We start from the raw sequence: 15,576 nt of genomic DNA on the forward strand, positions 1-15,576 counted from the left end.
AAAGGAAAAGTGTTTTTATAATGCTCTCTCTTGATTGGTATCAGTAGATATATGGTTAGTGAAATTTTATGATTCTTTGTATATATGGTTTATGGTAAAAGAAAGTAATGATTCAAAAGAAAAGGACCTCTTATACATCTCTAACATAGTTTATTATATCAATCATAATTGAGACTTCATGTGAAAGAAAGAGAACTTTCTTAGAACAGATAAAGATTTTATTTCCAACTATCCTATTTTATCTTAACAATACCTTGGGTAACAAATAACTTTCAAAATCAAGAACCCTCTTTATTTTTCATCATTAGATTCTCCTTAGTGTTGATGTCAGGTCTCAAAATAATGATGTAACATTTGGGGACAAAAATACAGCCCAGTAAACCCAGGCTGGAAGCCAGGATAGAGAAGATTTGCACAGCCACCATGTATTTCCCTTTAGTGCTCAGATAGGTGGGGATAAAGGAGACCCAAACACTGCAAAAAACCAGCATGCTGAAGGTGATCCACTTGGCTTCATTGAAAGTCCCTGGAAGCTTGCGGGCCAGAAAAGCCACCAAAAAGCAAATGGCAGCCAGAAAGCCCATGTAACCAAGGGCAGTGTAGAACATGGTCATTGAGCCTTCATTACATTGCAGGAGGATCTCTCTTGGTTTAGAATACAGGTCAGAATGTGGAAATGGGGGAGAGATTCTCAGCCATGTAAGGCAGATGCCCATCTGAACTGCAGAGCAGGACAAGACAATGGAGTTGGCCAGACTTTTCCCCAACCATTTCCTCATCCTGCTGCCTGGCTTTGTGGCCAAAAATGCCACCACCACCATGATAGTCTTGGCCAGCAAGGAAGAGACAGCAACTGAGAAAACCACACTGAAGGTGATTTGTCGAAGAAGACAAGTCACTTTCTTGGGCCTACCAATGAATAGAAGAGAGGTCAAGAAGGAAAGCAGCAGAGAGACCAGGAGAATGTAGGTGAGATCCCGATTGTTAGCTTTGACTATGGGGGTTTCTCGATATTTAATGAAGATTCCTAGAACTAAGGCAGTGTTTAGAGACAAAAAAAAGGCAATGATAGCCAGAATGAGACCTAACATTTCTTTGTAGGACAGGTAAGTCTCAACTTTGGGGACACACTGATCTCGCTTCTGGTTGGAATGCTGTTCATCTGGACACTTTTCACATTGGGCCACATCTGGAAAACATGAATTGATATTTCTCTCTCTTTTTCAAAAGAAAAATATTTTTATTACGGGAACAATGAAGTATAAAGAAAAACATGCTTTACATTGGATATTGACAATTGAATAACAAAAAAATAATAATTTCTAAGCATGAACAAAGTAGAAAATGTTTATAGAAAAACATTACCCCCATCCTTTCTGGAAAGGTTTGTTTGCATTTCTACCACAAATAATAAAATATTCCTTTTTCTTATGGGATTTCCTACATCTATTTTTCTATGATTTGTTTGTTGTATCAATTGTTGGTATAATTGTATACTGTCTGTAAAACATTTTCCCTTATACTATAATCTGCAGTGAATTTTCTAGATTTTTCTTTTCCAAAGCTGTTATTTTTTTTTGTACTGCAATTATTTATTTGATATTTTGTATCTATTCTATCCTACAGTTATTTAATTATTCCATCTACATGTCCTACTTCAAAAAAACTATTTATATATGCCTCCTAATAGTTGATCTTGGCTTTGTATACCTATTTCTGTCATCTCTCAAGATTTCTCCATCTTTGTCAATATTACTTTTTACTGTTTCAGCAATTTCCGAAAACATCCACTATGGTAAAATGCTATTTTTATTCAGTATTGAACACTGCTGTGTCTTGATTCTTTTCCTGAGTGTGGATGCAGCACACTGGCATAGGAAATTAAATCTTGATTACTAAATTTGTCCCTAGAATAAAAGGCTGATGCTCCTTTTTTGTCCTTGAGCCACCTACCTTCCTGTGTGGAGATTGTTCCTTCCATACATGGAGAGCAGTCATAGCAGCACAGAGGTTCTCCTTCTCTTGTGAGCTTGGTATATCCTGGGAGGCAATTTTTAGTACATCTAGAAAAAGGGGTCTTCTAAACAGAAAGAAAATTATGGAAATATATGCATTAGGGAACTCTTTCTATAAATGGAAGTCAGTGTCAAGATAGGTTCATGAACTCAGAAGATACTTTCAAGATTTTTTCCAAATATAATAAAATTAATTTTGTTTGGGTGATTTCAGCAGCATATCCCAGAATCATTTCAATATTCAGTAGAGACTGATGACTCTCCTGTCCAAACATCTTTAGCTTTCTGTATGTTTGGGGTTTTTTGCCAGTGAGAGGCAACATGCATTTGGATTTCCTATCCCATCAATTTTGTTTTGAATTAGATTTAGGTAGGAAAAATGCAAATAGATAGGTTTAAAATAATTTGCTAAATTATACGATGAACAGTTAAGGGAACTAGATCTGCCTCACAAAGAGAAGGATAAGGAGGGACAATGACCCCCAATATTTGAGGGTCTATCACAAAGAAGAGGGAATTAGATTTATTATCCAAAGCACCAGAGAAAAAGTAATGGGTGGAAGCTTGTTAAAGAGAGGTCCAGCTTAGAAGTAAGGAGAAATTTCTGACAGTGAGAACAATTAATCAATGGACTAGCTTGCCTCATGTAGTTGTGGGTGCTCTATCACTGGAGGTTTCGAAAGATAGACTGGACAACTATTTGACTGGGATGATATAAAGATTCAATCAAGATCGCATGAGGTACTAATACCACTCCATAGAGCCTCAGTAACACCACACCTAGAATACCGTATCCAGTTTTGGTCTCCACACTATAAAAAACAAGTTGAGACGCTAGAAAACATGCAGAGAACAGCAACAAAGATGATTAGGGGACTGGAGGCTAAAACATATGAAGAATGGCTACAGGGACTGGGCATGGTTAATCTAGTGAAGAGAAGGACCAAGGGAGACATGATAACAGTGTTCTAATATCTGAGGGGCTCTCACAGAGATGAGGGGATCAGCCTGTTTTCCAAAAACACCTGAAATTCAGACAAGGAATAACAGATGATCAAGGAGAGATTCAATCTAGAGATAATGAGATATTTTCTGACAGTGAGAACAATCAACCAATGGAACAGATTGCCTTCAGATGTTGTGGGAGTTTCATCACTGGAAACCTTCAAGAAGATACTGGATTGCCATCTGTCAGAAATGGTGTAGGGTCTCCTGCTTGGGTGGGGGGGTGAGTTTAGCTGACCTACAAGGTCCCTTCCAATTCTATTATTCTGATTCTGGTTCTAATTAAATGTCTGTAAGCAACTATGCTCACAGAGCATCAAGGACTGCCCTGAGTTAGATGCCCTGAAGTAAATCATTCAGGGTCTAAGGGTTTTGGGTGGTTCCTTAGCTTCCTTACAGGGAACAAACATCATTGGACTACCAACATGCTTTCCATCCTACCCTAGAACAATGCTGGCGTTTCCATAGATAGAAATCCAGGAGAGTTCCAGGAGAAAGAGTAGTGTCTTCTTCAACCCATCTTTTCATTAGCATAGAGCCTCCATCAGAGTAAGAAGATTGGTTAACCACAAAAGCAGATGGCTATGTAGGAATGGATGAATTACAATACCCAGTTAAAGGATGTTGGCCATATGATGACACTCTCATCGACAGAGAACTTGATATCTGAAGAGACTTTTTCTTTTTCAATATCCCCTATTTTCACTCCAGCAGAAGACTTGTTAGGAAATACTGCCCAGTCCATAATATCAAAATCAGCAACAGGAATTCCAGCCTCATCCAAATAAACATCATCCACAGAAAAATTGTAAATCTTGAAGTTTCTTAGAAAAGGATGGAGCTGAAAAGACATAGAGAATCACCCTTGCCGTGTATACATTCTCTTTTGAACCGTAAGTCAGAAGTGGGATATTCAACTCAATGCCTCTCTCTGCAAATGTGACAGGAAGATTATTCTCTTTCTCACTCCTTTCTCCCCTCCATCTCTAAATCAAATCCTTCTCCCATTCTTTCTCTCTCATACATAAACACATATACATACAGCTTTTCTGTTCATTATTTTCATCTACTCTGTTTTACAAAATTTCTAATCTCAGATCAGAAACATCTTTTAACTGCAGCAACCTCACCCTATTTCTAGGGTTGTTTTCCCACCTCTTATGTTGATCTCCCACCCCTTTGGACTTCTGGAAGGGCATAAAACTCAGTTTTGTTTAATTTGCCTCGATCCTCAAAGGGTGCACTCACTACTGGAGGTTTACTGGGGTAAGAAGATATCACTCACTAATAGAGGGTTTACTGGGGTAAGAAGATATCACTCACTACTGGAGCAGTTTACTGGGGTAAGAAGATATCACTCACTACTGGAGGTTTACTGGGGTAAGAAGATATCATCCCTGTGCTGTCCATCTCCTTTGTTCTTCTTTTTTTAAAATAGTTTTGAAAGTTTAATTGTTTCTCTGTTTATCTTTTTACTGTTTGTAAGACACCAAGAGTGGCTCTATCAGTAAGATGGGTGCATATACATTTAATAAATAAGTAATAAATAATATTGTATGGCCTTTTGGAGTTCTGCAATCTTTTTATCTTCTCTAGTATTTTATGTAACCAGCAGGTGGTGGTGGAAAGTGAAAAGACTGGGAGAAATGACAGGGTTCCAGATTCTAAGATTTAATATTCAGAGGAGAAAGAGAGATAAAAGGATCCTGGGAGCCTGCAAATGCAGAAGAAAATTTCCAGGTTATGTGACCAGGAAGTGGTAGTGAGAAGCAAGTCAACTGAGTGCTTGTTTTCTGAAAATGCTGAGAAGAAGAAAGACGTGGCAGGACAGGAAATACATCAGACCAATGTAGGAAATTTAAAACAGAATATGATAGTTACTTATTTATTTTGCAAATATATGAAAGCTTCCTGTCCGTCTTGAGACAATATGTATTCTTACAAGCATCTTGAACCAGCACACCTGGTTTAGTCAAGAAGATGAGCCTTGGTGGAGCAGTGGGCTAATGCCTCCTTAAGTAACACCAGCTGCCTGCAATTAGTGCAGGTTCGCATCCCACCAGGCTCAAGGTTGACTCAGCCTTCCATCCTTCCGAGGTAGGTAAAATGAGGACCCAGATTGTTGGGGGCAATAAGCTGACTTTGTAATAATGCCACTTGGGGTGTGTGTGAAAGCCCTAATAAGCAGGCATATACATAGAATGAAGGCTACTGCTAAGCTTGTAAGCCGCCCTGAGTCTTCGGAGAAGGGCGGGATATAAATGGAATTAAAAAAAAAGTCAACTGAGTGCTTGTTTTCTGAAAATGCTGAGAAGAAGAAAGACGTGGCAGGACAGGAAATACATCAGACCAATGTAGGACATTTAAGACAGAATATGATAGTTACTTATTTATTTTGCAAATATATGAAAGCTTCCTGTCTATCTTGAGACAATATGTATTCTTACAAGCCACTTGGTTCAGTCAAGAAGATTCAACAGCAGAATCTGTCTCTTTCTCCCTAAGCTTCCAGAGCTGGTCAGAAGAAGTATTAGAAACTGACACTTGTTACTGAATTCCCCCATCACATCCACTCCTGCTTATCTTTAACTTAACATTTAAGAATTGAAAGGAAACCATTAGAGGAATTTTGTAGTAGAAGTCTTACCTGCCACGGCTGTACAATCTGGATTGTCTTAAAATTCCCAACATGCAGCTTCCTCTTACTCGTTTGGGAGGAAAAGGCAGCACTAAGGATCCAGGCCACAACCTGGATTGTTGTGGAAATACTGGAGCCATCCTCAGACAAGATTCTTTCAACCAGATCCTGGGGTGGGATTTCCCAGGTCTCTTTTTCCAGGCATCTGTTCCAAACTTTCTTAGACAACAAAGGACTTGGATAAGAACATTGAAATGCTGCCTCCCCAAACTGCGTAGTTGCAGAGTAATGTGAATTAAAATCATAATACTGTGTCCTTTTTTTTGTCTGAGTTGAAAAGGATAATAAAAGATGGTTATGCTGGAGATTAAGCAATAGATAAAAAAATCTCACGCTTATACCTGACAAAGCTGTGGCAATCCATACTTTTCCCCCAAACAGGATTTCACTATTGTCAATTTCTCGTATTACTACTGCTAGTATTAATGTGGCCTGAAAGTCCAACTGACAAACAATACTTTTCACTTTACTGTCGCTAAAATATTGAAGGATGTCCTTTTCCCTCCCTGATCTAAGAACCATGGGTAAGCTTTCTGAGAAGGCAACACAGACACCTTTGCTTAAGGCTTCTGACACAAAGGTTCTTCTGAACTTTTCTCCGCTTTCATTGTCTGGAGCAACGAGGCCGATCCACGTCCATCGGAAATGCAGGAGCAACTTGACAATTGCCAAGTGAGGAGGTTCTTGTTTTGGACTCACCCGGTAGAAAAAAGGGAAATGGTGTTTCTGCTCTGGAATGTGGCTGATGACCCCATAGTTGATCTAAGATGAAATGAAAAGATGGTTGATTGCTTTGCTTTTAAAGAAAAAAATGTGCTTACATATCAGAGCTGTTCCTCCATGGAAGAGAACTTCCTTTCGTCGTTTGACAGCTATTTATTATAAAAACCTACAACTAGAAATGGTGGAATCTTTAAAGGAGTTATTTAGAACAATTCAATCCGGAGGAGAAGTGCCTCCATCCTGGAAAACAGCTTTTATAACGTTGATTCCAAAGGAAGATCAAGATCTTACCCAATCTAAAAATTACAGACCAATATCGCTTTTACATATTGATTATAAGATATTTGCAAAAATTTTAACAAACAGATTAATGCAGGTTTTGCAGCAAATGATTCATAGTGACCAAACAGGATTTATAAGTGGTAGACAAATGAAATATAATGTGAGACATATTGTAAATTTATTAGAATATTTGGAAAGAAATAATCAAGTCCCCGCAGCGCTGATTTTTTTTGGACGCCAAAAAGGTATTTGATCAATTGAATTGGCAATTTTTATTAAAAGTATTAGAGAAGATGGAGTTTGGGGATAAGTTTTTACAACCTATTAGGGCAATATATCAGAAACAAACAGCTCAAATAATAATTAATGGTAGTTTAACAGAAGCTTGCAAAATTGAAAAAGGTACAAAATAGGGATACCCGTTGTCACCATTGCTGTTTGTTTTAACATTGGAAATATTACTGACTAAGATACGTGATTCAAATAAAATAAAGGGAATTAAAATAAAACATCAAGATTATAGATTAAGAGCGTTTGCGGATGACTTGGTTATTACATTAAGTCAACCGACTCAATCGGTTATAGATTTAATGAAGATAAATTTGCAATATGGACAAGTTTCTGGATTTAAGATAAACAGGCAAAGAACTAAAATATTGTTTAAAAATATGACTATAGAACAAAAGGAATTCCTAGAAAAACTAACAGAATTCAAAATAGTTAAAAAGATTAAATATTTGGGGGTATATATTACAGCTTCAAATGTGAAGTTATATAAAAATAATTATGAATTGTTATGGCTAAAAACACAAAAATGTCTTTATTGGGAAGAATTGAAGCAGTGAAAATGAATGTTTTACCAAAATTTTTATTTTTGTTTCAAATGATACCTATACTTAAAAAAGATTCAAGTCTGAAGGAATAGCAGAAAGGTATTAATAAATTTATTTGGGCAGGGAAAAGACAGAGAGAAAAACTTAAGATAATGTGAAAGAGGTGGTCTTAAAATGCCCAATTTTAAATTATATTATGATGCTGCTCCTTTATTGACAATTAGTAATTGGTTCAATTTAACAGAAGGAAGAATATTGAATATTGAGGGATATGATTTATTATATGGCTGGCATGCATATTTATTGTATGATAAAAAGGTGGATAATGTTTTTAAGACACATATATTAAGGTATGCCTTGTTGCGAGTCTGGAAAAAATATCAATATAAGTTAAATTATAAAATACCAATTTAGGCAATACCTAAACATGCAATAGAAAATATAAGTTTGGGATTCAAACATGATGTGATTACATATAAAGAAATTCTTAGATTGGAAAGGAATGTATGGCAACTAAAGCCATTCAATATTTTAAAAGAAGAAAAGATAGTACAAACTTGGTTTAAGTATGGGCAGATACAAGCTAGATGGAAAGAAGATCGGAAAATTGGTATTTCAGCAACTGATGAAAATTTGGTAAAACAAATTAGAGATCAAAGTCAAGCGCATTAAGAAGGATATATAATACATTGACAGAAATAGATTCAGAAATGGAACTTGTTAAAGACTGTATGATAAAATGGGCCCAGAATATTCAGGAGCCAATAATGATGGATACTTGGGAAAAAATCTGGGTCACAAATGTAAAATTTACACAGGCACAAAATTTAAGAGAGAACTTTTATAAAATGTTTTATAGATGACATTTAGATTCCAAAAAAATAGCATGTACAGTATGTATCCAAATTATCAACCTAAATGTTGGAGGTGCGGTTGTGACGATGCAATGTACTATCATATATGGTGGACTTGCAAAAATGTTAAAGCTTTTTGGATTAAAATTTGGTGGAATATGCAGAAGATATTTAAGAAAAAGATAAGGTTTTCTCTGCAGTTATTTCTGTTGGGTATTATTACAGATTGTACTGTTATAGAAACTAAATTGATGTTGAATTTAATAACGGCAGCAAGACTTTTGGTATCGCAATATTGGAAGAAGGAGGATCTGCCTACTATAGAAGAGTGGACTCTAAAAGTTTTGAACCTAGCAGAAATGGCAAAAATTTCAGCATATTTGGAAGATCAATCGCAACAAAGATACATTTCGGAATGGAGAAGATGGATTGATTACATTCAGAATAAATATGGGACTAAAAAGTTTCATTTAGCATATGAATGAGTATTAGAATTTAACAAGATGCATTATTATTTAGCTATGTCTAATGGGAGTTAAAGTGCGTTAGGATTTAAAGTGTATTCATAGATAGTTAGCATATTCTAGTTTACGTTTGTTAGAGGCAATACCCTGTATTCAGCTCTGGGAAGTCGGGGGGGGGAAGGGGGAGGGAAGGGTGGGCTGTATGGGGAGGTGGGGGAGGTTGTGGGGGGAGGGAGAGGGAAGGGGGGGTTATGGGGAGGTGGGGTCAATTTATGTTTAAAATGTACTGTAAAACTTTTCAATTAAAAAAAAGAATAAATAGGGAAACACATAATATTTTTCTTTCTTTTTTCTTCCAGTACAGTCCTTGACATTTTCTTTTGATTTGTTTCAATTAAGATTGATGTTTGTCTCTCCCTGAACTTCTGACTGCAATGACTGACAGACAGGGAGAAGAGGCAGATGAAGAATTGGCCAAGAGACTGAAAATTTAATGTGCAGGATGGTTGAGATCATTTCAGTTGAACTATGGATAAGGATTTGTTCAGCTGCAAAAATGACATCAGAATGAAGAAATAGTTATATGAATGCCTGATACCATTTCAGGGGTTCTTTAAATGCCATTGCCTCACTAATTTTATTTCTTATCTCATATTTTTAGACTATTAGGAGACTTTGCAAAGTATTCATTTATACCTGTGGGATTTTGTAGATGCCCAGCATGGTGGAAATTTGACTAAAGAGATGAGAATCAGTCCCTTCGAGTAAAGGCAACAGATTATTTTGTTTTCCACAACTATAGTTTGGGACATTCTCCTGCCCTGCAGAAAGCAAGTCCATCATGACATCGCAAGTTATTCTTGCATTGAAAAAGTTCTCATAGATGCTGTAGCCCAGGGTGATGTTTGGTAACAGCTTTGGATTCTGGTTGATCTCATGAATGGCAAAGAAGAAGGGCAGGACGTGCCAGAAGCTCATACTGGATATACTGAAAGTGAAGAAATTTCATTTTGATTTTTGATTTTTCATGTTAAATTCATAAAAAAACAGATCACATTTCTGAAGCTGTTGCTATAAAAACATTTATAACAAATCTTGTACTGCTGTCTCATGAGTCTATTGTGTGGAAACTTCAGAAATCTACAATCTGAGATCAATGTTGAATGCATTATCCCCTTATGTATATAATAATCTGGTTGTCTTCTAGAAGGAGAAAATAGGACAGGATCACATCAGCAGCTCACTGTCCATATGTAATGCAGGCAATATTGTCAGAAGTTCATTGTTCAATGAAAATCGTGTCAGATACATGTATCATTCATTTACAGTGATGGACTTCCCTTGGATCTTACGGTAATATTAGAAGAACAGCTTCACTGACACTTCATTGGCACAAGAGGGACCTTGTCTTCCATGTTTTTCTTCAGGGTCAAAGTGATCCCAATCAGAAATTCTCTACCTGATCCCAACTTTTATTTTCCCTAATTGACTTAGAGGAGCATTCCTACAGCAAAAACTATGTCATTGTAATCATGGATCAAATGTCTGAGCAATTAGATGATTTCATTTAAAATTCACATTAGAAAACCACATTCCTATGAAAATACAGTCTTCTTTCTTTTTCTTAAGAGTTTCTTCTAGGATTTCTTCAATTTCTAACTGTTAAGAATATCTCTATGAATTTTTCTTGGTAACTACGAGTCTGTTCTGATGACTTTTACATCTTTAATTTCGTTTTATTTCTTTCAGATTGTTCTCCCACAGTACCTACGGGAATACATACTTTTCAGACGGTATATTGCTTAAAATAATCTATTTCCATAATTTTCAAAAATAGCTAATAACATATATGTCAATATTAAAAATTATAGCATAAAAAGATTTTTGTACTCATATTAGCCATAACAAATATTAATCATAATACCTTGCAATGGACCTATAATTAGGTACTATTAATATTAATGTCTTAAATACTTTTTCTCATTGTATATAGGAATTAATTGTTTCATATGGGAGGATTGTAAGTTTTAATTTTATTGTTAAATTATGCTGGTTCAGTAATAGAATGAAATACCTAAAATAAGGTATTATTTTCACCTCATCAAATCAGCAACAATTTCAATATCAAGACACATATTAATAGCAACCACTTGTCAGAAATGGGTTTTTTTTTAAACAGCTGAAATGGCCCCTACTACATTTATTTCCCTTTTAAATCAGATGGAAGGTGGTTTCACAGCCTTTAAATCAAACACACCCAGGGCCACCTGTTGTTACTCCTGCCATGGTCCTTGGCTGCTGCTTCTTTTTTTTTAAGGATTTCATTAATTTAAATAAAAGGTAAGCAGGAAGATGGTTTTGCCGCCACACAAAGCAAAATACTAGCCTCAGTTCTTTTTGAAAGATCAAGTTGCCCACAAGCTGTTTTATGAAAGAAAGCTGAAAGCCAACAGGTGAGGGTTGTGGCTTCTTGTCCAGGAAGCAAAAGATGAGAGATGAAAGGGAGAGAGAGAGAGTGATACTGTAGAGATAGATAGATAGATAGATAGATAGATAGATAGATAGATAGATAGATAGATAGATAGATAGATAGATAGATAGATAGATAGATGATAGATAGATATGGATGCATGGATGGATGGATGGATGGATGGATGGATGGATGGATGGACAGACAGACAGGTAGAAAGACAGGTGCATCATCAAGGACATTGAAGAGAATGGGAAAATATAATGGGAAAGAACTTCACTTTGACCTCAGCTAAGAGGTGATCCAGTAGTTCTCCCTGACATCACAGAGAGTTATTTTACAAAGATCCACCCCCATTCCCAATTTAAGTCTTTTCCTTAAAGGAAATGAAGATGGGAAAATGTGACAGAGAGCAGGTACCAGGAAATGGAAACCATTGATATTTAAGAAAAACAGGAAAAAATAAAATTAATCACTAGGCTTACATATATATCAGGAATTACCTTTCAAATCTATTGTTTGGAGGTTTAAAGAAAATGTATGGTTCAAATATAGTGCTAGTTGTAGCTATGATAGCACCAATCAGGAAGTCTCCTGGCTTGTAGTAATTAAATCTGTGTTTTTCCTCTCTCTGCACACTCAATGGGCATTTGGTCATCATTGTGCCGCAGGGAAAATGGGACACCAGGAGAAGCAGTAGCAGATTTTCACAGGTCATGATGGAGATCTCCTATAGTTCTCTGAGACAGGTACCACAGTCTTTGGTCTCAGAGCTGTTTAAGGACAATTCTCTTGCCAAAGAGTCCAGAGCCACTGACTTTATAAAGATAAAGATAAAACGAAGTCTGGCACATTACACTAAAATGAGTAACATTACATTCAGACTTGCACAGTCCTGCCTACAGGAATCTTACCCTATGCTCTCCATAGTCCTTGAGATCCTTGTGGACCAAATGTTTACATTTTTTAAAAAAGTGTTAATAAGTATTGTCAAATATGTGTGTATGAGGGATGTACTGGTGTTCCTAAGAGGAAAAAAAACTCTGTATGACTCATGGGCATAATTCTAATTTAAGACTTATCAAAACAATACAATTCAGGTAAGTTATTATTCCCTTTCCTCAATAAATGTATTCTTAACAGAGTAACAGAATTTGAGAGACATATCTTTGAAAGAAATCAGGAAATAAATTGAGTAGACTTTTAGTGGGCCAAAAATTCTTTATTGATAGAAAAGAGTTGGTCCTCTTTCTTCCCTTATGGAATAGGCAATTCTTTCAAATTTTCTGTTTAATTCAAAACACCATGAACTGGGATTAGCACATAACATTTTTACATCAACAGTAAGAAGAGTCTGGATTGTCTGGAGGAAAGAGTGAAAAGGAATAAAAAAAGTATTTGCATGAGCAGATTATTAAGTCAAAGGTTATTGTTCAATAATAATATGAAATGAAATATAACACACGACACAACACAATCCTCAACATTAATGGCAACAGGTTTTCCTCCCATCTAAAACTTATATTAAACAAGCCGCCTTGATAATACCCCCTCTATATCAGTTTCAGAAATTATGGCATGTTGGGTTTAGGGGTATGGCCTGATATGGCTGCCCTTCTGCTGATGTGAGCCTTTGAAGTGAGTAAAAGGATGAAAAGAAGTTAAGTTTTGGACTTTCAGAACATGCATGCTTTGATGAGAGCTGATGAACTGACTTTATTGCTAGCCAGGGTTGGTGTGAGGAGTTTTTAGAGACAGCTGTTGCATAGTGGGTTCATGGAGACATTGACCAGAACGATTCAATGCAACAGGTTTATTTACAGGAATAACAGAACTGGGCTCAACCGACAGACTGACAGATATTTATACGTGCCGCCACTAGGCGGTGACCAATCAGATTTAAAGCTGGTTTTCCCGCTCAAATACAAACTTTAGTTTCTCTCCAAAACAGTTGGAGACACTTTTAAAACAAAGCACATTAACTGTTATTACCAGTACATAACTGCCCTTTCCCCTGGACAAGTCAACCCCAGTATATTTTATGCACATAATAATTTAAATATTCTGGTGGATTACAGGTTCTTTCAGAGTGCTGCAAAACTGTTTGGGGGTCCCAATCAACTTGACAGTTAGCCTACCCATGACTGTGAACTGTGACTGTTCACACTAGATAGATTGGTGCCGCTATGTTTGGCCCTACCGGATAGACCTGTACCAATGTGTTCGCTCACGTCACTTGCTGGCAAACACGGGTCACTGTTCTGTGTTGACTCTGGTTCTATTCGTACAGTTTCTGTGGGTCTGGGCAATTCGGGGATGACCACTTCCCTATACATGTCTATAGTCCTCTCGCTGTCTGCTCCAGGACTTTGATTAGCCTGTTGCCGCCACAATTGATCAATGTGGCATTGAACCACATGACCGTCATCCAGGGCCACCTTGTAGGATAGTGGCCCAGACACCTTTGTCACAATAGCAACCACCCAAGGTACCCCCTACCCATAGATTCTTGCCCAAACAGGCTCACCCAGCTGTAAATTCCTTGGAGGGTTGGGTTGTGACATTTCTGCAGCTACTCTGTCCAGATGGAGACAGTCCAACTATCGAGCCCCGCAGGCCCGACATTCAGCGGGGGACGGCGTGCCAAGGCTGGGGGCCCCTCCCCTGCCCATGCGCCCTTCCTGAACTACTCACCGGAGGCCCGACAGCTCATCACAACCACCTCACATTTCCTGGGTCCACCAGCTGACCTGCTCGCCTCGGCCGGGCACGCTGCTGCCGGCGGAGCTCTCCTTTGTTGCCGTGCATGCGCAGGATGGGCCGGCTGACAGAGTGACTGACGGGAGGACTGGAGCGACCGGTGCGGCTGTATGCAGCACCGGAATGGCAACCCGAGACTGCTGGCAGGTGGAGGGACCAGCGGACACCGCTCCAGGAGCCCCTTCCACCAGCTGGCAGGTGGACACCGCCTTAGGAACCCCTTCCACACCACCGGATGGCTGTCCTGGGCTGAGGGAGGGGCCCTGCCTCCAGACAGATGACGGGAAGGGACATTTAGGCCAAACGTGTGCCTGGTGGATGGCAAGGGCCTTCCGGCTGAGCTTGGGTGGTGTTGAGTGGGTGGGGTGTGGATGGGATGGGGCTGTGGGGGACACGGGGGCTGGTGGGGGGGAGATGGCATCCAGGGGGGGATGGAATGGGGCAGACGTACCTGAGAGCCGAGGAGGAAGGCATATCAGGAGATGCCGGGCGCCAAGCCAAGGAAAGGCATGGGTGGGGAAGAACGGGAGATTTGTAGAGGGAGGTGGGTGGAAATTGGCCCCTGGGCGTGGTGCTGTTGGGCGTGGTGGTTCCATGGTTGTGGTGATTGTTACATTGGTGGGCTGTTACAAAAGCAGTGTTGGGAGCGGTGAGCCGCCAATGCTGACTTTTTTCCTGCTTCGGGTTGCTGTGAAGACGAATAAAACACATTCAATCCTTTGTGGGTCGTCTCTTGTTCCTGCCAAGCTGTTGTTCTGCTCGCTTCAGGATGAGCCTTGACAGTAAGTCAGTGTTCCTCCAACAATTGCAGCCATTTTGCCTTGCTGCTGTGTGCCTCTTCTGGTGTGTGGGGACATGGCAGAAGGGACGCAAGGAGCTGCTCCGGAGGCTGTGGTGGAGGAGGCTGCTGGTGCTGGGGTGGTGATGAAGCCACTCGAGTAAGTGGTGGTGGAGAAGGCCCAGCCAGCGGTGAGGCCAAAGGTGCGGGAGTTGCCACCAGCAGCCTCTGTGGTAGAGTCCCAGGGCGCCAGCAGTCAAATCCAAGGAAGGGAGTGGTGGCTGATATCCGCTCTAGGGCTCACGGGCCTTGACCAGGGATGGACGGGCTGGCCCAGCGGGGTTCTGACAGGATGGAGAGAGCATCGCCTGACTGAGGATGATGGCCAGGAATGGAGCTACTCCACTGCCCCTGGCAGCCAAACCCTGGATGTGTTACGAGATAGGTTTGGGGAGGTTGGGGCCTGCGAATCCGGCTCCTGGGTGGCCACAGGGCCCGAAACAGACGTGGGTCAGTGGTCTCTTGCGGGTGCTCCTTCTCAGCTGGCAGGAACATCCCGTTTTCGGCTGGCCAGCCCGAGGTTTAAAGCACCAACCGGTTCAGGCACATCCTTTCCTGGGGGAGTCGTTGCACAGCCCTCGATGACAACGGTGCCGAGCGGGCCGGACGCTTGGCCAACACCGGAGAGGGACAC

The 15,576-nt window shown here is 39.5% G+C and overlaps 1 protein-coding gene and 1 long non-coding RNA gene across 2 annotated transcripts in view; one reads left to right on the forward strand and one right to left on the reverse strand.

Moving 5' to 3' along the window:
• Positions 1–278: 278 nt before the first annotated feature.
• On the reverse strand, positions 279–4,430 carry LOC310634780 (vomeronasal type-2 receptor 26-like; the record flags this gene model as incomplete). Its single annotated transcript, XM_083353316.1, has 4 exons — positions 279–1,189; positions 1,954–2,080; positions 3,631–3,861; positions 4,383–4,430. 4 exons carry the CDS (start codon positions 4,428–4,430, stop codon positions 279–281), a joined length of 1,317 nt encoding a protein of 438 aa, XP_083209442.1.
• Positions 4,431–5,071: 641 nt separating this feature from the next.
• Positions 5,072–15,576, forward strand: part of LOC310636760 — a 156,646-nt gene continuing 146,141 nt past the window's right edge. The window contains exon 1 of the long non-coding RNA XR_014491786.1: positions 5,072–5,172. This is a non-coding gene — a long non-coding RNA (uncharacterized lncRNA). The remainder of the gene's footprint in view (positions 5,173–15,576) is intronic.

The sequence above is a fragment of the Vipera ursinii genome (genome assembly GCF_947247035.1).
Source record: "Vipera ursinii genome assembly, chromosome: 2".
Classification (NCBI taxonomy): domain Eukaryota; kingdom Metazoa; phylum Chordata; class Lepidosauria; order Squamata; family Viperidae; genus Vipera; species Vipera ursinii.